The 22,944-nt window shown below is 39.8% G+C and overlaps 1 protein-coding gene across 1 annotated transcript in view; it reads left to right on the top strand.

Annotated features, from left to right (window-relative positions):
- Positions 1–22,944, top strand: part of TEX9 (testis expressed 9) — an 88,492-nt gene that overhangs the window by 40,534 nt on the left and 25,014 nt on the right. Inside the window, exon 10 of the mRNA XM_052647024.1 lies at positions 12,359–12,493. Within this exon, the coding sequence (XP_052502984.1) occupies positions 12,359–12,493 (135 nt within the window). The remainder of the gene's footprint in view (positions 1–12,358; positions 12,494–22,944) is intronic.

Genomic DNA, 22,944 nt, shown 5'->3' with positions numbered 1-22,944 from the left:
GTATATATGTACCACATTTCTTTATCCATTCATCTCTCAGTGGCCGTTTAGGTTTAGGCCGTTTAGGCTGTTATAGTAGCCATGTTCTGGCTACTATAAATGGTGCTGCTGTGAATATTGGGGTATATCTATTAACATCTTTTTATATTATGGTTTTCTCATGGTGTATGCCCAGTAGTGGTATTGCTGGGTCATATGATAGTTTTAGTTTTATAAGGAATCTCCATAGTGGTTGTATCAATTAACATTTCCCCCATCAGTCCAAGAGCATTCCCTTTTCTCTACACCCTCTCCAACATTTGTAGATTTTTTGATGGTAGCCATTCAGACTAGTATGAAGTGATACCTCATTGTAGTTTTGATTTACACTTCTTGAATAATCAGTAATGTTGAGCATCTTTTCATTTGTTTGTTGTTGGCATATATATATATATATATGTTTTTTTTGGTGATATTTGTCTGGTTTTGATATCAGGATGATGATAGCCTCATAGAATGAGCTTTGGAGTATTCCTTCATCTGCTGCTTTTGGGAAAAGTTTCAGAAGAGTACATGTTAATTCTTCTTTAAATGCATCATATAATTCTCTTGTGAAGCCATCTGGTCCTGGACTTTTGTTTGTTGGAAGGTTTTAATCACAGTCTCAATTTCAGTACTTGTAATTGATATGTTCATATGTTTTATTTCTTCCTGGAACAGTTTTGGAAGATTGCAACTTTCTAAGAATTTGTCCATTTGTTCTAGGTTGTCCATTTTATTTGTGTTGCTTGTAATAATCTCTTATGATCGTTTGTATTTCTGTAATGTCTGTTGTAACTTCTTTTTCATTTCTAGTTTTATTGAGTCGTCTCACTTTTTTCTTGATGAATGTAGCTAAAGCTTTATCAATTTTGTTCATCTTCTCAAAGAACCAACCTTTAGTTTTATTGATCTTTGTTTTTGTTCTGTTCATCTCTATTTCATTTATTTCTGCTCTGATGTTTCTGGTTTCTAGCCTTCTACTAACTTTGGGTTTTGTTTGTTGTTCTTTCTGTAGTTGCTTTAAATTTAGGTTGTTTATTTGAGATTTGTCTTGTTTCTGAGGTAAGATTGTATTGCTATAAACTTCCCTCTTAAAACTGCTTTTGCTGCCTCCTATAGGTTTTGGGTTGATGTGTTCTCATTGGTCTCTAGGCATTTTTTGATTTCCTCTTTGATTTCTTAAGTGATCCACTGGTTGTTTAGCCTCTTTGTGTTTGTGTTTTATATATATATATATATATATATTTTTTTTTTTTTCTGTAGTTGATTTCTAATCTTACAGAGTTGTGGTTGGAAAAGATGCTTGATATGATTCCATTTTTCTTAACTTTACTGATGCTTGATTTGTCGCCCAAGATGTGACCTATCCTGGAGATTGTTCCATGTACAGTTGAGAAGAAAGTGCATTCTGCTACTTTCGGATAGAATGTCCTATAGTTAATAGTTAAGTCTGTCTGGTGTAATGTGACATTTAAGACTTGTGTTTCCGTATTAATTTTCTGTTTGGATGATGTCCATTGGTGTAAGTGAGGTGTTCAGGTTCCCCACTACTAATGTGTTACTGTTGATTTTCCCCTTTATGGCTGTTAGCATTTGCCTTATGTATTGAGGTGCTCCTGTGTGTGCTTAGTCACCCAGTCGTGTCCAACTCTTTGCGACCCCATGGACTGTAGCCTGCCAGGCTCCTCTCTCCATGGGATTCTCCAGGCAAGAATACTGGAGTAGGTAGCAATTCCCTTCTCCAGGGGATCTTCCCGACCCAGGGATTGAACTCGGGTCTCCTGCATTGCAGGTGGATTCTTTATCGTCTGAGCCACCAGGGAAGCATATATACAATTTTTAGATCTTCTTGGATTGATCTCTTAAACATTATGTAATGTCCTTCCTTGTCTCTTGTAACAGTCTTTAAAGTCTATCCTATCTAATATTAGTATTGCTGTTCCTGCCTTCTTTTGATTTCCATTTCCATGGGATATCTTTTTCCATCACATCACTTTCAGTCTGTATGTGTCCCTAGGTCTGAAGTGGATCTTTCATAGACAGCATATATACAGGTCTTGTTTTTTATCCATTCAGCCAGTCTATGTCTTTTGTTTGGAACATTTAAACCATTTACATTTAAAGTAATTATGGATGTGTATGTTCCTGTTTCCACTTTCTTAATTGTTTGGGGGTTGTTTTTGTAGATCTTTTAATTCCCTTCCTCTTTTGTTCTCCTGTGATTTGATGACTACCTTTGGTGTTGTATTCAGGTTGCCTCCATTTTTTTCCTAAAATTGTGGATATCATTGATACTATTACTCTGAATTCTTTTTTAGGTAGATTTCCTGTCTCCTCTTCATTTAGTTGTTCTTGTGAATTTTTAGCTTGTTCCTTCCTCTTTAGCGTATTACTCTGATGTCTCGTTTTGTCTGACTTTCTGTGTTTGAGGTCTTCTTTCCAGAGGCTGTAGAATCTTAGTTCCTCTTGTTCTGGTGTCTGCTCCCTGGTGGATGCGGTTGGTCTAGGGGCTTATGCAGACTTCTTGGTGGGAGGGATTAGTACTTACCCACTGGTGGGTAGAGGTGGCTCTTGTCCCTTGTGGTAAGCAAGGCCATGTCATGGGGTGTGTTTTTAGGTGGCTGTGAGTTCAGTATGACTTTCAGCATCCTATTTTCTGTAATGGGCTGTGTTCCATCTTGATTGTTGTTTGGCCTGAGGCTTTCAGCACATGCCTGCAGGTTGTTGGGTGTAGCCAGATCTTGGCGCCAAAATGTGGACCCCCAAGAGAGCTCATTCAGATCTGTTTCCCTGGGACTTCCACCACCAGTGTTGTTGCCTTCATGGTGAGTCATAGTTGACCTCAGACCCCTTGGTATGTGTAGCCTGGGTTCCTGTTGAGGTACTGCTCTTTGCAGGATCCCAGTGCATGTGAGACCTTGTGTTCACCCTCCAGAGTAGAATCTCTGTTTTCCCCAGCCCTGTGGATCTCCTACACTCCTGAAGTCCTGCTGGCCTTTAAGACTATGCCCCAAAGGTTCTTCCACCCAGTGCCAGACCCTCAGATTGTATTTGAGGGCTATTTTATGTAGAAACATTCCTGTGTAGCCTTTGTAGGTTTAATATTTTTTGGTGTGTTGTTGTTAGTATAGGTGTCTGCCACTTCTTTCTTTTGTGTATGCTGGCAGTTATCCCCTTTATAGGAGGTGTGACTTAAGTTGCAGTAACCAGCATCTGCACTGGATGTTGAGCAGGGCCTCCCTTGTGCTCTGTTGTTGCTGCCCTGTCAGAGGTGGGTTCTATTCCATAGTTGTTGGATTAGAGGTCCGCAGGTCTGTTTCTTAGGTGTGTTTTTGATCTGCATATGTGAGAAATTGGAATTGGAGCATTCCCACTGGGAGGAAAGCCACTGAGTATTCCTCCTCTGGAGCTGTTCACCAGTGGGTGTGGGCTGTTATGTCTTTCCTGTTGTATGAGCTCTCAGATTACACTGCTGTTGGCACTGCTCTGGGCCCCACCTTAACCGTGGATATGCTGGTAGTTGGCCCTAGTGCCTGTCCGATGTTATTTTCACCAGGCCACCAGCATAGATCCATTGAAGTCAGGTCCCAGGATGCAGTTATCATGGATATGGATCCACTGTAGGCACAATGGGGGCAGTTCATCCTCTGGCCTAGCCCAGCCCCCACGTATATATGCTCACAAAGTGTAAAGCTGCTAAAGGTAAGATCTGTCTTGGCTGCAGGAGTACTCATTATCCATTCAGATGTTCTGTAAGTACTTAGTTTACAAAGGCTGTTGTGGTGGTGTCAGTTCTAGGTTGCCCAGCTGGGAGGAGAGGTTTCACTTTTTGTTCCTTAGTTGCACAGCTCCTGGGGCCCAGCTGTAGTTTGAGCCCCACCTCTGCATGTGGGCCCCCACAGGAGTCTGCTCCTGAGGCTGCCCCAGAACTCAGGAATCCACCTTGGTGAGGAAGGGGTGTGGAGGCAGCAGCAGCTGGAGTTGCTGGAGCCCCAGTGGGGACGAGGGGCTCAGAGGGAAGCTGGCAACCTTGGCATGAGAGAGCTGGCCCCAGCCAGAGCCCTTCTAGTGCCTTGGGAGGAATGGCCGGTGCCTCAGGGGAGAGGCTACAAATGGCCCCACCCCTCTCGCATCACTCAACAATGACGCCTCTCTTCAGTGTTTCCTCCACAAGCATTCCAGGTTGTGGATTTCCTCACTCCTGTCCCCTCAGACCATCTCCCTGCAACTAACTAGAGTCCTCTCCCCAGGTTTCGTCTCTAAATGCCAAGTTCCAGCACCAAACCCCTGTCTGCCCTGTAGGTCTCACTCTGTCCTGCCTGCCCCAGACTGTTGCTCTGCTTTCCTTTGAATAGCACCTGAAGCTCCCCTTCTTTCCCATCTGATTTCCCCAACAATAAGGGGGCTTCATCAGGTGCAGGAACCTCTCTTCTGCTTTAGCTCCCCACCCAGAGGCGCTGGTCCTGTCCCTCTTCCTCTGCTCTTCCTTTTCCCGTCTTTCTTTTGTCCTGCCTGGTTATGTGGGGATCTTTCATGTCCTTTTAGGTGTCTAAGGTCCTCTGCTAGTGTTCAGCTAGTGCTTTGTGAGAATTGTTCCATTTATAGATGATTCTTAATGCATTTGGAGAGAGAGAAACTCCACATTCTCCTATTCCCCCATCTTGACTGTCTTTTGTCATCTTTTTACTTTTAAAAGTAAAAGTCTCTACTGAAAATGAGTTTGTTACAGAAACCACATAATTGACTTTTGCTTCTTTATCCACTCTGACAGCCTTTGTCTCTTATTGGAATGTTTAGTTCATTTACATGGATACAGTTTTTTGGTGTTTGGATTTAAATTTGCTATCTTCCTATTTGTTTCCTATTTTTCCCAACTGTTCTTTGTTACTTTTTCCTCCTTTGAATTGAATATTTTTTAGTATTCCATTTTTCTCCAACATTAGCTATAGCTAAGTTTAGATTTAAGTTTTACAATATACATATTTAACATATTACAGTCTACCTTCAAATCGTGTCATAGTATTTCACATATAACGTAATACTCTCACAGTATACTCCATCTGCTTCTTTTGTGGTCATACATTTATCTTTAAATGCCATACATCACACAATATTTTCTCTTTTAACAGCATTTATATTTTAAAGAGATGAAGATATTTGCCATTTCTTGTATTCTTCACTCTAGATGTTTTTCCATACTTCTGCTTGAAATAAGTACCTTTTGTCTTTGTTTTGAAATAACTACCTTTTCAATTTTTGTGGTGCCAGTTAGCTAGTCACTACTTCTCTTTTTGTTTCTCTGTAAAAGACTGTTTTTCCTTACCTAAAAAAAAAACCTTTTTATTTTGAAGTGGTTATAGATTCACATAAAGTTGCAGAAACAGTACAGAGAAGTCCTGTGTGCCATTCACTCAGTTTCTCTCAAGGCTAATACCTAACATAATTGCACAGCATTAAAATGAGGAAACTGACATTGGTACAATCCGTAGACCTTATTTAGATTTTATCAGTTTTTGTATGCACTTGTGTGTTTTTGAGCACTTTAATTTTTGAAGGGTATCTTTCACAAGGTATAGAATTATCAATTGACTGTTTTGTTTTTTGTTTTCTTTGTTTAAAGATATACTCTGATTTATATGTTGCATAGTTTCTGACTAAAAGTCCACAGTAATTCTTTTCGTTCTATTTTTGTAGGCAGTGTGTCTTTTTTCTCTGTTTTTAAGACACTCTCTTTGTTGGTGGTTTTCAGCCATGTCATAATGATGTGCTTTCTCAGTTTTCTCAGTATGGAGTTTGTATTCTGCCTGAAGTTTGTTGAGCTTTTTTCCCCTAACTTGTTTTTAAATAAGTTTTATTTATTTTTGGTTGTTCTGGGTCTTCACTGCTGTGTGGGCACTTCTCTAGTTGCAGTCAGTAGGGGCTACTTTTTGTTACAGTGCATGGACTTCTCATTGCAGTGGTTTTTCTTGTTGCAGAGCACCGGGCCCTAGGCATGCAGGCTTCAGTAGTTGTGGCATGTGGCCTCAATAATTGCAGCTCTTGGGCTCTAGAGCACAGGCTTAGTAGTTGGTGGCTCATGGGCTTAGCTGCCCTCTGGCATGTGGGATCTTCCTGGACCAGGGATTGAACCCATGTCTCCTGCATTGGTAGGTATTCTTAACCACTGAGCTACCAGGGAAGCCCTTGTTAAGCTTTTTGAATCTGTGGGTTCCTACCTTGCTCCCCCACTTGAGACTATAATTATACTTCTGTTAAATTATTTGATATTTCCACATTAATAATATCAATGATATGTATGTTACTGATGAGCTGTTTTTAGCCTTATTTTCCTTATGTTCTTTATTTGGATAGTCTATTGCTGTATCTTCGGTAGGTTACTGATCTTTTCTTTGTAGTGTCTGTTAGTGTTAGTTGCTCAGTTGTGTCTGACTCTTTGTGACACCATAGACTGTAGCCCGCCAGGCTCATCTGTCCATGGAATTCTCTAGGTGAGAATAGTGGAGTGGGTTACCATCTCCTACTCCAGGGGATCTTCCTGACCCAGGGATTGAACCCAGGTCTCTTGCATTGCAGGCAGATTCTTTACTGTCTAAGCTACCTGTAATGTCTAGTATGCCCCTATACCTAAGCAGAGATACTCATTTTTTATATTCATCTATAGAAGTTCCATTTGATTTTCCTTTGCATCTTCAATTTATCTTCTCATTAAATTAATGTTTTGCTTTAATCACTTATGTATAATTAAAATAGCTCTTCGACAGTCTTGTTAGCTGGACCCATTATATTTCTCACTTATAAATTTGTTTCTATGGACTGATTTTTTTTCTTCTGGCTATTGGTCATATTTTCCTGCTTCTTGGCTTGGTTAGTGCTTTTTTACTGAATGCTACTGTTGAATGATTCTATTTAGTGTGCTTTTTGAAGGCAGTGTTGGATTTTTACAGGTTATTTGCCAGTTTAATCCTTTTGAGGCCTGTTTTCAAGTTTTACAAGAGTGTGTCTAGAGCAGCCTTCAGAGATAGTTCAACTCTACCCTTAATGCTTCCCCTAAAGAGACCTTTCATGATCTCCACCAAATAGCCAAGATGATCACTGGGGACTGTCCATTCTGGCTAGTTAGAGCTCAGATGTCTTCCTGCCCTGTATGATCTATGGGATTTGCTGTATTTACAGCTCCCCACTTGTTTTTTGTCTGGCCTTGTTGGGTTTCCATGTATTAAGGTGTGGCCTAGTCCACAGTAGACTCAGGGGACCTCCTATGTAGATGTGTGAAGCGCTGTCCTAATGTAGTTCCTCCTTACTTGAATCTTCATATAAATTCCCAGCTGCTTCAGTCTCCTCAACTCTGATCTGTTTCCTCAACTCAATGGACCTCTGGACTCTTTTTGCATTTTCTCTTCCCTGTAGGTACTGTGTGAAAATTGTCTCCCAGAAGAATTCTGGGGTGATTGTAAAACTCATTTGTTTCCCTTTTCTCAGGAATCACAACCCTACGGTTTTCCAGTATCTGTAAATAGTTATTTAACATATCTTAATCATTATTTCTAGCTGTTTACCATGCCTTTTTATGTTAGCTATTTATTATTTCTTCATGGCTGGAAGACTTAATCTCAGTTTTATTTTGTTTTTTGGTTAAAATAAAGTTGCTGGTACACTCCACAAGTTTCTCTGATTGTGAATATGTTATATTAACACTCCTATTAACATTAGTAACTCACGTTTAAAAAAAAAAGTCTGCCCTTTACCTACCTTGCTTCAGGTAAAATTGATCTCTGTGTCGTTTCCTAAAGCTGCTTTCTTCTTTTCTGCTTTCATAATAAAAACTCCTCAAAAGCATTTTCTCACCTCCTTCAAGTCATTTCCTTATCTTGCAAAGAAAGCTTTTTTGCATTTTTGCCTATATGTGTCCTGAAAATCATGATATGAATGGTACCTTGGCTTGGTTTAATATTTGTATATCTATCATATATATATATAATAATTGTGTAGTCTCATTTTTATATATTTTATTACATAGCTCTATGCCTTCCCCCATGTTTTTTATATCCTTCTTCCCCAGCTTAGGTTCCATGGTACATGACTTAGTTATCTATGGAATATATTCTTAATTTCCCTGCTACTGCTGTGTGGCAAAACCCAACCTAATCCCCCCCATACTCCCTGCCTAAGTGTACAGCCAAACAGATTGGTGCTACTTTAATTTTATTTATAAATATCAAGTGTAGTGCTGTTTTCCTCTCCTTCTTTCTGAGAAGTCAGTTTCCTCTCCCATTGTCAGAGCTGATTATTAAATGGGTATCTTTTCCCCTCATGTATCCAGTGCCTCTTTCAGTGTTACCATTCTCAGTTCATGACTTTTCCCCCCTATTTTACTAAGAAAACAGCAAATTTTACTGTCAGTCTCTTGGTCTCTGTACCCTCATCTACTCTGCTTTCCCCCTCATTTTGATTAATTACTCCCTCTTTTGTTTAAAGCTTATCACCTCACTGTACACTGGATTCCATATGGTCTCTGTTACTCAAGGACTTTGCTCCTATGATTATCCTATCTTTCTTTCTCTTGCAAAAATGAAATTTACTCTATACAGTTATTTGCATTAGCATACAAACATGCCATAGGATCTCCATGTTGGAGTATCCATGGCTCAGTCCTTGACTCTCTTCTCTGTCTTCATCCAGTTCTGGGATACGTCATTCATTTCCAAGGCTTGGTATACCATCCGTATGTTCATCACTTCCACATTTCCACTTCTTGCTGTGATCTTTCTTTGAACCCCAGGCCCTATGTGTTCTCAGTTCCTCTGAACTTGTGTATCCATAGTTCCACATCTGCAGATTCAACCAGCAGTAGACCATGTATTACTGTAGTATTTACTATTGAAAAGTTTCTACATGTGAATGGATCCACATAGTTGAAACCCATGTTGTTCAAGGGTTAACTGCAATCCTTAGAAAAACTTAGATCAACACACACAGACACATACACACACACACACACACACCCTACTAAATGACTTTTCATGTCATTCAGAATAAAATCCAAACTTTGCGGTAGGGTTTACAAGGTCTATCTAATATCTCCCTGGCTGTTTCTGTGATCTCAAGGCCTAAAACTGCATGTGTCACTCATCTGAAGCCACACTGACCTTTGAATGTGATCTTTGAATATGTCACATGGATTTCTACCTCAGGGTCTTTGTCTTATTTGTTCCTCCAGATCTAGACATGAATCATTCCCTCATTTGGAAGCCTTCCCCTATCCGCTATATCTTAAATAATTATGTCCCTTACCCATTGCTCTGTCCTCTTTTTTTTTTTTTCTTTTTTCTTGGCCATGCCAAACTGTTTGTGGGATCTTAGTTCCCTGATCAAGGATTAAACATAGGCCCATGGCAGTGGAAACACAGAGTCCTAACCACCAGACTGCCAGGAAATTCCCTACACTGTCCTCTTACCCTTTTTCTTCATAGGCCTTATTACTATAAGATGTTACATATGAGTATGTAGGTATGTGTTTATCATCTGTATCTTCCTCTAGAGTGTATTCTTTATGAGAGTAGAATTTTGGTTAATTACCATGTGTCCATCATGTAGTAGTGTTGCTGTTGTGTTAGTCGCTCAGTCATGTCCAACTCTTTGCAGCACCTTGGGCTATAGCCTGCTATCCTCCCCAGTCCGTGGAATTCTCCAGGCAAGAATACTGGAGTGGGCAGCCATTCCTTCTCCAGGGGATCTTCCTGACTCAGGGATCAAACCCAGGTCTCCTGCATTTTGGGCAGATTCTTTACTGTCTGAGCTATCAGGGATGTCCCATCATATAGTATAATACCTGGCAGTTTAGTAAGTGCTCGATAAATGTGTTGAATAAATAAAACCTATTAGACATATATATTACTCCCAATTGCAGATGTAGAAACTGAATTGATCACAGCTGTCAGGTTTTTTAATTCCAAATTTATTGTGTTTTGAACCTCAGCCACTTGTTTCTAGATCCTTGTCTGATCATTTATTTGTCCTTATCTGATTATTCCTCATCTGAATTACTGTGGCTGTGTGACTCTTGAAGCATTTGCTATATTTGACTTGTACTTTGGTTACCAAGGACTTCCCTGATAGCTCAGTTGGTAAAGAATTCACCTGCAATTTGGAGACTGGGTTTGATCCCTGGGTTGGGAAGATACCCTGGAGAAGGAAAAGGCTACCACTCCAGTATTCTGGCCTAGAGAATTCCATGGACTTTATAGTCCATGGGGGTCCCAGAGTGGAACCCAACTGAGCGACTTTCCCTTCACTTGGTTACCAGTGTATACCTCTTTTTTGCACTCTGCCAGTGCCTTATGAATGCATTAAAAATTATGGAACAATCACAAATTATTTCTTCTTGGATATCTTAGTATTTGAGTTTTAAAGTTAGACTTGATTTTCTATAAGCTATCCAGCTTTTTCTTTTAAAGTTAGTGTAAAATTCAGGACTTGTGATTTTATAAAATTTTTCTCTAGCAACATGTAAACTTCTTAATTTATAGGGTAATAATAGGCTTGTTTTAAGAGAGAGTTTTCATCTTAAAAAATACTCAATAATAACATTGATATCTTGTCTGTACTTTCTTTTATAAAAAGCACTTAAGCATAGCTGAAAACAGAAAGCTTTTCAAGTTTTTGATAAGATTAACCCTTTGCTTAGTGGATTTTCTCATATAGGAAAACTTTATTTCCTACTTTACTATTCTATCCTTTTTCTTTTTCACTTTCCCCAAGAAATGGGGCAGTATTGAAATAGTATTAATTTATTGATAGAGGAACATCGAGCAAGAAAGAGAAGGGCAAAGATTGATTTCTGTATTCTTATGAGAAGAGGCTGAAATGAAGCAGCAAGAACTGTGGCCTTGATAGCTAATGAGAATCTGCCTTTTCCGTGTGAACAGAGAAGTCAGGCTGCTCTTAGTGTCGCTACCACCCACAAAGCTGTGAAGAAGGCTGGTGAGAGCAGATGGTATCCAGACACAGTTTGATTTGTTTAGAAACCTGCATAAAGAGCAGCATGTGTTTTGTTTTGTTTTCCTCTTAATTACTCAGAGCCAAGGAGATCAGTTTTCAAATAAAACATAGTGATATAGCCAGGAGAAAAAATTAGAAGAAAACAGACAACTCTGTTATTAACTGCATCATTTCAAGTCCATGATATTTATTATCTGCTTTGTATAATGCGATGTAGTAGGCATTGTAGGGCATGCAAAGTAGAGTGAGTTAAGTATTACAAAATAAATTCAGTTCCGTAAACATGGTATTAGTGCTTTTTATTTGCCCCGAAGTGCTGGGAACATAGAAATTAAAGTAGTTCCTATCCTCGAGGAGCTTACAGGATAGTGAGGGGAATTAAGTAAATGGAGAGTTTCAGTTAGTTCTGCACAAGCAGGCACTACGATCTATGTATCAGTGTGCCATAGAATCTCTGGAGAAAGGGTACTTCATCCAGCCTGAGAAGGTAGTGAGGAAAGGCTCCTGGGAGAAGGTAAAACCCTAGTGTATAGCCCTAACTGAGGGTTAAAGGATGAATAGGTGTTAGCCAGTTAAAAATGAGGGTGGAGAGAAATCAGGACAGAAGGAAGAGCATGAGCGAAAGGTCAGAGGCAAGAAACATCATGACTCTTCAGGAGAGATCCAAGCAAGTACTGCCCATAGAACTGAAGGTAACATTTGTAGGAGTAGATGGATGGAATTTGGAGTTTATCCTATATGTTCATGTTTCTTCCTGTGTGGTCTGTAGATTCTTCAACAGCAGCTCTTAGTCTGTTTGAAGAAATGCTAGTCTAAACCCACACCAGGATGTGAAAAATATCCTTAAAATCTGTTGTTTTTGCTTGGAATTGGGGTTTTCTTATCTGGCTAACGTAGAATGCTCTGTATTTAACAGATATTAATTAAATGATATATTTTATCAGGTTTACACAAGCACAGTATTAATGAGAAAATTTATGTCTTAAATTGGTGTTTTGGGAGGTTTCCAAGAGAACTATGGTTATAAAAAGTTGTTTATAAAGTAAATACAGAAGAAAAGTATACTATATCTTGGGATCAGTAAAAAGAGGCAGAAAATTCCAAACAAAAAGCAATCTGAAAGCCTGATTTGTGACTATATGTTTAAGGATATGTTTTCCTAAAACCAGTTCAGCGTGGGAATTCCCTGAAACCTCTATCATTCAGTGTTCAGTCCCTTGCTGTGTATGTGTGTGTGTATAATTTAGGAGAAAGCAAGGAATATAGAAATGCAAAGTATTGAAAATATCAGAGAGAATTTATATTTATAAATGTTTTATCTGTCTCTTTTGCTGTACAGGAATTAGAGAATAAAACAAGACTACAAAAACAGGCTGTTGCTAGTCAAAGTGCCATGGAAGTTCGCTTGAATAGAGCTCTAGAAGAAGCAGAAAAGTATAAACTAGAGTTAAGTAAACTAAGGCAAAATAACAAGGTATGGAAAACCGGAATAGTTTTGTTAGTGATCACCTTTCGTAACTTCCTTTTTTATGCAACACTCAAAAGCAATAGTTTTTATTTTTTTAATATAAATTTATTTATCTTAATTGGAAGTTAATTTCTTTACAATATTGTATTGGTTTTGCCGTACATCAACATGAATCCACCACAGGTATATGTCATGGTGAACATATCTTTTCAAAGAGACGCACTCATTAAGAATATGTATATTTCTGGTAAGTTAGCTGTATATTGTTTGGACTAGCACCATCATTAGGTGATAGCACAACTCTTTGGAGGAGGCATTCACTTTTGCCTCCAACAGATCTTTATCATGTGCCCATATTACATGCCAGACACTGGGGGAATAAATGGTGGAAAAATGTTTCTTGTCTCTTAAGTCTTTTAAATCCTTCTCTGAACATGTTTTCCAATATATATAACACAAGGGGCTATATTACCAAGGCACTGGTTATCAAACTTGAGCACATACTAGAATTACCTGGAGGGCTTATTAAAACAGATTCCTGGGTCCCACCCACAGATTTTATTATTCAGTAGTATGGGGTGAGACTTAAGAATGTGTGAAGTTTTTTAATTTTATTGGAGTATAATTGATTTACAATGTTGTGTTAGTTTCTGCTGTACAGCAACATGAGTTATATATATATATATAATATCTCCACTGTTTTTTAGATTCTTTTCCCATATAGGCCATTACAAAGTATTGAGTAGGGTTCCTTGAGCTAATAGGAGGTTCTTATTAGTTATCTATTTCATATATAGTAGTATGTATATGTCAGTCCCAGTCTACCAGTTTATCCCTTCCCCATGCCTTACTTCCTCATTACCATAAATTTGTTTTCTAGATCTGTGACTCAGTTTCAGTTTTATAGATAAGTTCATTTGTTCCCTTAGATTCTGTATATGAGTGATATCATATGATATTTGTCTTTGTGTGTTTGCTTACTTTACTCAGTATGATAATCTCTAGGTCTGTCCATGTCACTGCAAATGGCATTATTTCATTCTTGTTTATGGCTGAGTAATATTCCATTGTATATATCTACCACATCTTTATCCATTGCTCAGGTGATGGATGTTTAGGTTGCTTCTTCCATGTCCTGGCTATCGTAAATAATGCTGCAGTGCACACTGGGGTGCATGTATCTTCTTTGAATTATAGTTTTCTCTGGATATGTGCCAAGGAATGGTATCATATGATAGCTCTGTTTTTAGTTTTTTGAAGAACTTCCATACTATTTTCCACAGTGGCTGTATATATTTACCCCACCAACAGAGCAAGAGGGTTCCCTTTCCTCTACCTCCTCTCCAGCATTTATTGTTGGTACATTTTTTTGATGATGGCCATGCTGACTAGTGTGAGGTGATACCTCATTGTGGTTTTGATTTACATTTCTCTATTGATTAGTGATGATGAGCATCTTTTCATGTGCCTCTTGGCCATTTGTATGTCTTTGGACAAATGTCTATTTAGAACTTCCACTCATTAAAAAAAATTTGTTTTGATTGAACCATTTTTAAAGTCTTTATTTAATTTGTTAACAATATTGCATCTTTTTAATTTATTTTATTTTTTTAACAATTAAAAACATTTTAATAACAGAGTGACTTGTAGGAATTGTCTTTTTTTTAAATCTTATTATTTTTTATTTATTTTTTAATTTTTTACTTTACAATACTGTATTGGTTTTGCCATACATTGACATGAATCTGCCACGGGTATACATGAGTTCCCAATCCTGAACCCCCCCTCCCACCACACTCCCCATATCATCTCTCTGGGTCATCCCAGTGCACCAGCCCCAAGCATCCTGTATCCTGTATCAAACCTAGACTGGCGATTCGTTTCTTACATGATAGTATACATGTTTCAATGCCATTCTCCCAAATCATCCCACCCTTTCCCTCTCCCACAGAGTCCAAAAGACTGTTCTATACTTCTATGTCTCTTTTGCTGTCTCGCATACAGGGTTATCATTACCATCTTTCTAAATTCCATATATATATGTTAGTATACTGTATTGGTATTTTTCTTTCTGGCTTACTTCACTCTGTATAATCGGCTCCAGTTTCATCCACCTCATTAGAACTGATTCAAAGTATTCCTTTTAATGGCTGAGTAATACTCCATTGTGTATATGTACCACAGCTTTCTTATCCATTCATCAAAAATATACAAGCAAGTTATGCAGCTCAATTCCAGAAAAATAAATGACCCAATCAAAAAATGGGCCAAAGAACTAAACAGACATTTCTCTAAAGAAGACATACGGATGGCTAACAAACACATGAAAAGCTGCTCAACATCACTCATTATCAGAGAAATGCAAATCAAGACCACAATGAGGTACCATTTCACACCAGTCAGAATGGCTGCGATCCAAAAGTCTACAACCAATAAATGCTGAAGAGGATGTGGAGAAAAGGGAACCCTCTTACACTGTTGGTGGGAATGCAAACTAATACAGCCACTATGGAGAACAGTGTGGAGATTCCTTAAAAAACTGGAAATAGAACTGCCTTATGACCCAGCAATCCCACTGCTGGGCATACACACCGAGGAAACCAGAATTGAAAGAGACACGTGTATCCCAATGTTCATCGCAGCACTGTTTATAATACCCAGGACATGGAAGCAACCTATTGTATCTTTTGAATATTTTTTGTGTTTCTTTTTGCCACAAGGCTTGTGGGTTCTTAGCTCCCTGACCAGGGATGGAACCTGCACCCCCTACAATGGAAGGTGAAGTCTTATCCTCTGGACTGCCAGGAAGTCCGCCCACTCATTTTTTTTTTTTTATTGGATTCTTTGTTATAAAACTACATGAGCTGTTTCTGTATTTCAGAGAGTAATCCCTTGTCAGTTGCTTCATTTGCAAATATTTTCTCCTATTCTGAGGGTTGTCTTCTTGTCTGTGGTTTCCTTTGCTGTGCAAAAGGTTTTAAGCTTCATTCAGTTCAGTTCAGTTCAGTCGCTCAGTCAGGTCTGACTCTTTGCAACCCCATGAATCGCAGCATGCCAGGCCTCCCTGTCCATCACCATCTCCCAGAGTTCACTCAGACTCACATCCATCAAGTCCATGATGCCATCCAGCCATCTCATCCTCGGTCGTCTCCTTCTTCTCCTACCCCCAATCCCTCCCAGCATCAGAGTCTTTTCCAAAGAGTCAATTCGTCGCATGAGGTGGCCAAAGTACTGGAGCTTCAGCTTTAGCATCATTCTTTCCAAAGAAATCCCAGGGTTAATCTCCTTCAGAATGGACTGGTTGGATCTCCTTGCATTCCAAGGGACTCTCAAGTCTTCTCCAACACCACAGTTCAAAAGTGTCAAATCTTCGGCGCTCAGCCTTCTTCACAGTCCAACTCTCACATCCATACATGACCACAGGAAAAACCATAGCCTTGACTAGACAGACCTTTGTTGGCAAAGTAATGTCTCTGCTTTTGAATATACTATCTAGGTTGGTCATAACTTTTATTTATTTTTGTTTTTAGTTTCATTACTATAGACGGTGAATTGAAAAAGTTCTTGGCTGCAAATTATGTCTTAAGAGTTCTCTGCCTATGTTTTCCTATAAGAATTTTATGGTATCAAGCCTTACATTTAGTCTTTAATCTATTTTGAGTTTATTTTTGTATATGTTATTAGGGAGTGTTCTAATTTCATTCTTTTACATGTAGCTGTTTTGTTTTCCTAGCACCACTTATTGAAGAGACTGTTTTTTCTGAATTGTCTATTGTTGCTCCTTTTACATAGATTAGCTGACCATAGGTATGTGGGTTTACCTGTGGGCTTCCTATCCTGTTCCATTGGTCTATATTTCTGATTTTGTGTCTGTACCATATTGTTTTGATGGCTGTAGCTTTGTAGTATAGTCTTAAGTTAGGCAGCTTGCATTCCTCCAGCTGTTTTCTTTCTCAAGATTGCTTGGTCATTTGAGGTCTTTTGTGTTTCCATACAAACTGTAAAATTCTTTGTTCTAATTTTGTGAAAAATTGCTATTGATAATTTGATTGGGGCTGTATTGAATCTCTAGACTGCTTTAGGTAGTATAGCCATTTTCACAATATTGATTCTTCGAATCCAAGAGAATAGTACACCTCTCCATCTGTTTGTGTATCATCTTTGATATCTTTTATCAGTATTTTATAGTTTTCTTAGTACAGTTCTTTTGTCTGCTTGCTGTGCTGTGCTTAATTGTTTATTCATGTCCAACTCTTTGTGACCCCATGGACAGTAGCCCAACAGTCTCCTCTATCCATGTTTGTCTCCTTAGATAGGTACATTCCTGGATGTTTTGTTCTTTTGATGCACACTAACTGGAATATTTTCTTTAATTTCTCTTTCATCGTTAGTATATAGGAATATAAAATATTTTTATATATTAATTTTCTAACCTTGCAGCTTACCAAATTCATTCATGAGCTCTAGTAGTTTTCTGGTAGCATTTTAGGATTTTCTATGTATAGTGCCATGTCATTTGCAAACAGTGACAGTTTTACAATTCTTTTCCAATTTGGATTCCTTTTTTTCTTTTTCTTCTCTGATTGCCATGGCTAGGACTTCCAAAACTATGTAGAATAATAATGGCAAGAGTAGACATCTTTGTCATGTTCCTGATCTTACAGGAACTGTTTTTAGTATTCACCATTGAGAATGATATAATGGTCATCTGAGTTAAATTCACCCATTCCAGTCCATTTTAATTCGCTGATTCCTAGAATGTCGACGTTCATTCTTGCCATCTCCTGTTTGACCACTTCCAATTTGCCTTGATTCATGGACTTGACATTCCAGGTTCCTATGCAGTATTGCTCTTTACAGCATCGGACCTTGCTTCTATCACCAGTTGCATCTACAGCTGGGTATTGTTTTTGCTTTGGCTCCATCCCTTCATTCTTTCTGGAGTTATTTCTCCACTGATCTCCAGTAGCATATTGGGCACCACCAACCTGGGGAGTTCCCCTTTCAGTATCCTATCATTTTGCCTTTTCATACTGTTCATGGGGTTCTCAAGGCAAGAATACTGAAGTGGTTTGCCATTCCCTTGTCCAGTGGACCACATTGTGTCAGACCTCTCTACCATGACCCACCCGTCTTGGGAGGCCCCACACAGCATGGCTTAGTTTCATTGAGTTAGACAAGGCTGTCGTCCATGTGATCAGATTGGCTAGTTTTCTGTGAGTATGGTTTCAGTGTGTCTGCCCTCTGATGCCCTCTTGCAACACCTACCATCTTACTTGGGTTTCTTTTACCTTGTTCGTGGGGTATTTCTTCACAGCTGCTCCAGCAAAGCGCAGCCACTGCTCCTTACCTTGGATGAGGGGTATCTCCTCACGGCCACCCTTCCTGACCTTGAATGTGGAGTAGCTCCTCTCGGCCCTCCTGCACCCCCACAGCTGCCGCTCCTTGGACATGGGGTTGCTCCTCTCAGCCACCTCCCCTGACCTCGGGCGTTGGGTAGCTCCTCTCAGTCAGCTGCCTCCCCTGACCTCGGGTGTGTGGTAGCTCATCTTGGCCGCTGCCCCTGACCTTGGACGTGGGGTAGCTCCTCTCGGCCGCTCCTATGCTGACACAGCCTGGCACTCTCGGTCACAGCCCCGACCTTGGGGGAGGGGTAGCTCCTCTCGGCCGTGCTTCTGCATGGTCCGTCGCAGCCAGCGTGCTTCACGAATAGGTGGATTTAACTCAGATGACCATTATATCTACTACTGTGGGCAGGAATCCCTTAGAAGAAATGGAGTAGCCATCATGGTCAACAAAAGAGTCCAAAATGCAGTACTTGGATGCACTCTCAAAAACAACAGAATAATCTCTGTTTGTTTCCAAGGCAAACCATTTAATATCACGGTAATCCAAATCTATGCCCCAACCAGTGACACTGAAGAAGCTGAAGTTGAACGGTTCTATGAAGACCTACAAGACCTTTTAGAACTAACACCCAAGAAAGATGTCCTTTTCATTATAGGGGACTGGAATGCAAAAGTAGGAACTCAAGAAACATCTGGAGTAACAGGCAAATTTGGCCTTGGAGTACAGAATGAAGCAGGGCAAAGGCTAATAGTTTTGCCAAGAGAATGCACTGGTCATAGCAAACACCCTCTTCCAACAACACAAGAGAAGACTCTACACATGGACATCACCAGATGGTCAACACCGACATCAGATTGATTATATTCTTTGCAGCCAAAGATGGAGAAGCTCTATACAGTCAACAAAAACAAGACCGGGAGCTGACTGTGGCTCAGAAAATGAACTCCTTATTGCCAAATTCAGACTTAAATTGAAGGAAGTAGGGAAAACCACTAGACCATTCAGGTATGATCTAAATCAAATCCCTTATGATTATACAGTGGAAGTGAGAAATAGATTTAAGGGACTAGACCTGATAGAGTGCCTGATGAACTATGGAATGAGGTTCATGACATTGTACAGGAGACAGGGATCAAGACCATCCCTATGGAAAAGAAATGCAGAAAAGCAAAATGGTTGTCTGAGGAGGCCTTACAAATAGCTGTGAAAAGAAGAGAAGCGAAAAGCAAAGGAGAAAAGGAAAAATATAAGCATCCGAATGCAGAGTTCCAAAGAATAGCAAGGAGAGATAAGAAAGCCTTCCTCAGTGATCAATGCAGACATAGAGGGAAACAACAGGATGGGAAAGACTAGAGATCTTTTCAAGAAAATTAGAGATACCAAGGAAACATTTCATGCAAAGATGGACTTGATAAGGGACAGAAATGGTATGGACCTAACAGAAGCAGAAGATATTAAGAAGAGGTGGCAAGAATACACAGAAGAACTGTACAAAAAAGAGCTTCACGACCAAGATAATCACGATGGTGTGATCACTCACCTAGAGCCAGACATCCTGGAATGTGAAGTCAAGTGGGCCTTAGAAAGTATCACTACGAACAAAGCTAGTGGAGGTGATGGAATTCCAGCTGAGCTATTTCAAACCCTGAAAGATGATGCTGTGAAAGTGCTGCACTCAATATGCCAGCAAGTTTGGACAACTCAGCAGTGGCCACAGGACTGGAAAAGGTCAGTTTTCATTCCAGTCGCAAAGAAAGGCAATGCCAAAGAATGCTCAAACTACTGCACAATTGCACTGATCTCACACACTAGTAAAGTAATGCTCAAAATTCTCCAAGCCAGGCTTCAGCAATATGTGAACCGCGAACTTCCAGATCTTCAAGCTGGTTTCAGAAAAGGCAGAGGAACCAGAGGTCAAATTGCCAATATCTGTTGGATCATGGAAAAAGCAAGAGAGTTCCAGAAAAACATCTGTTTCTGCTTTATTGATTATGCCAAAGCCTTTGACTGTGTGGACCACAATAAACTCTGGAAAATTTTGAAGGAGATGGAAATACCAGACCACCTGACCTGCCTCTTGAGAAACCTATATGCAGGTCAGGAAGCAACAGTTAGAACTGGACATGGAACAGTCTGGTTCCAAATAGGAAAAGGAGTACGTCAAGGCTGTATATTGTCAACCTGCTTATTTAACTTCTATGCAGAGTACATCATGAGACACGCCGGGCTGGAATAAGCGCAAGCTGGAATCAAGATTGCCGGGAGAAATATCAATAACCTCAGATATGCGGATGACATGACCCTTAAGGCAGAAAGTGAAGAAGAACTAAAAAGCCTCTTGATGAAAGTGAAAGAGGAGAGTGAAAAAGTTGGCTTAAAGCTCAACATTCAGACAATGAAGATCATGGCATCTGGTCCCATCACTTCATGGGAAATAGATGGGGAAACAATGTAAACAGTGACAGACTTTATTTTTGGGGGCTCCAAAATCACTGCAGATGGTGACTGCAGCCATGAAATTAAAAGACGCTTACTCCTTGGAAGGAAAGCTATGACCAACCTAGATAGCATATTGAAAAGCAAAGATGTTACTTTGCCAACAAAGGTCTATCTAGTCAAGGCTACGATTTTTCCAGTAGTCATGTATGGATGTGAGAGTTGGACTGTGAAGAAAGCTGAGCGCCGAAGAATTGATGCTTTTGAAGTGTGGTGTTGGGGAAGACTCTTTAGAGTCCCTTGGACTGCAAGGAGATCCTACTAGTCCATTCCAAAGCAGTCAGTCCTGGGTTTTCATTGGAAGGACTGATGCTGATTTTGAAACTCCAATACTTTGGCCACCTCATGAGAAGAGTTGACTCATTGGAAAAGACCCTGATGCTAGGAGGGATTGGGGGCAGGAGGAAAAGGGGACGACAGAGGATGAGATGGCTGGATGCCATCACCGCCTCGATGGACCTGAGTTTGAGTGAATTCTGGGAGTTGGTGATGGACAGGGAGGCCTGGTGTGTTGTGATTCATGGGGTCGCAAGGAGTTGGACACGACTGAGCGACTGAACTGAACTGATTGAGAATGATGTTTGTGTAGGTTTGTCTATATGGCTTTTATTATGTTGAGTTAGGTTCCTTTTGGGCTTCCCATATTGCTCAGTGATAAAGAATCTTCCTGCAATGCAGGAGATTTGGTTTCAATCCCTGGATCAGGAAGATCTCTTGAAGGAAATGGCCACCCACTCCAGTAGTCTTACCTAGGAAATCCTATGGACAGAAAAGCCTGGCAGGCGACAGTGTTTTGGGGTTGCAGAAGAGTCGGACACAACTTAACAACTAAATAACTATAAGATTCCGCCTAGGCCCACTTTCTGGAGTGGTTTTTTTTTTTTTTTTATCACAAATGGGTGTTGAATTTTGTCAGAAGCTTTTTTGCAACTTTTGTGATGATGTATGTTTTTAATTCTTCAATTCAATGTGGTTTATCATATGATTTGCAGATACTGAACAATCCTTCTATCAGTTCAGTCAGTTCAGTCGCTCAGTCGTGTCTGATTCTTTGTGACCTAAATCCCACTTGATCATGGTATGTGATTCTTTTGATGTGTTGTTGGATTCTGTTTGCTAGTATTTTGTTGAGGGCTTTTGCATCTGTGTTCATCAGTGATATTGGCCTGTAATTTTCTTTTATTATGATATCTTTGTCTGGTTTTGGTATCAGGCTGATAGTCCCCTTGTAGAATTAACTTGGGAGTGTTCCCTTTTTCTCCAGCTTTGTGGAAGAGTTTCAGAAGGGTACATGTTCACTCTTCTCTTAGTGTTTAATGTAATTCATTTTTGAAGCCATCTGGTCCTGGAATTTTGTTTGTTGGAAGATTTTAATCACAATTTCAATTTCAGTACTTGTGACTGAACTGTTCATATTTTCTATTTCTTCCTGGTTCAGTCTTAGAAGATTGTATCTTTCTAAAAATTTGTCCACTTCTTCTAGGTTGTCCATTTTATTGGCATGTAGTTGCTTATAGTCTTTTATGATCCTTTGTATTCCTGTAGCATCCATTGTCGGAGAAGGCAATGGCACCCCACTCCAGTACTCTTGCCTGGAAAATCCCATGAACGGAGGAGCCTGGTAGGCTGCAGTCCATGGGGTCGCTAAGACTCGGACACGGCTGAGCGACTTCACTTTCACTTTTCACTTTCATGCATTGGAGAAGGAAATGGCAACCCACTCCAGTGTTCTTGCCTGGAGAATCCCAGGGACAGGGAAGCCTGGTGGGCTGCCATCTATGGGGTTGCACAGAGTCGGACACGACTGAAGCGACTTAGCAGCAGCAGCATCCATTGTAGCTTTTCCATTTTCATTTCTAATTTTATTGAGTCCTGTCCCCTTTTTTTTTTTTTTGATGAGCCTGGCTAAATTTTTACAATTTTATCTTCTCACAGAACCAGCTTTTAGTTTCACTGATCTTTGTTATTGTTCTCTTCATTGGAGCGTTTAATCTGTTTACATTTAATTAAGGTAATTATCAATATATATGTTCCTATTGCCATTTTCTGAATTTTGGGGGTTACCTTTTGTAGGTCTTTTCTCTTTCCTTCCTCTGTTCTTTTCTCTTGTGGTTTGATGGCTGTCTTTGTTGTATATGGATTGCTTCTTCTTTTTTGTGTGTATGTCTATTATATTTTTCTGGTTTGCATTTCCTGTGAGGTTTTGATAACGTAATCTATATACATATATATATATATGAATAATTGAGGTGTTAGTCGCTCCGTCATGTCTGACTGTTTATGACCCCATGGACTGTAGCCCACCAGGCTCCTCCATCCATGGAATTCTCCAGGCAAGAATACTGGAATGGGTTGCCATTCCCTTCTCCAGGGGATCTTCCCAACCCAAAGATCGAACCCAAAGGCCTTACCAGTGAGCTTTCCCATTTGTGATTTTCTTGTTTCTAGTTGTGGCATTGCCTCCCTTCCTCCCCTCATCCCCCCCCCCCCCCCGCCCCAGAGAAGTTCTGTTAGCATTTGTTGTAAAGCTGCTTTGGTGGTACTGAATCCTTTTAGCTTTAAGTTGTCTGTTAAGCTTTTGATTTCTCTGCTGAATCTGAATTAGATTCTTG

The sequence above is a fragment of the Budorcas taxicolor genome, chromosome 10 (genome assembly GCF_023091745.1).
Source record: "Budorcas taxicolor isolate Tak-1 chromosome 10, Takin1.1, whole genome shotgun sequence".
Taxonomy (NCBI): Eukaryota; Metazoa; Chordata; class Mammalia; order Artiodactyla; family Bovidae; genus Budorcas; species Budorcas taxicolor.
This window is presented reverse-complemented; position numbering and strand designations above follow the sequence as displayed.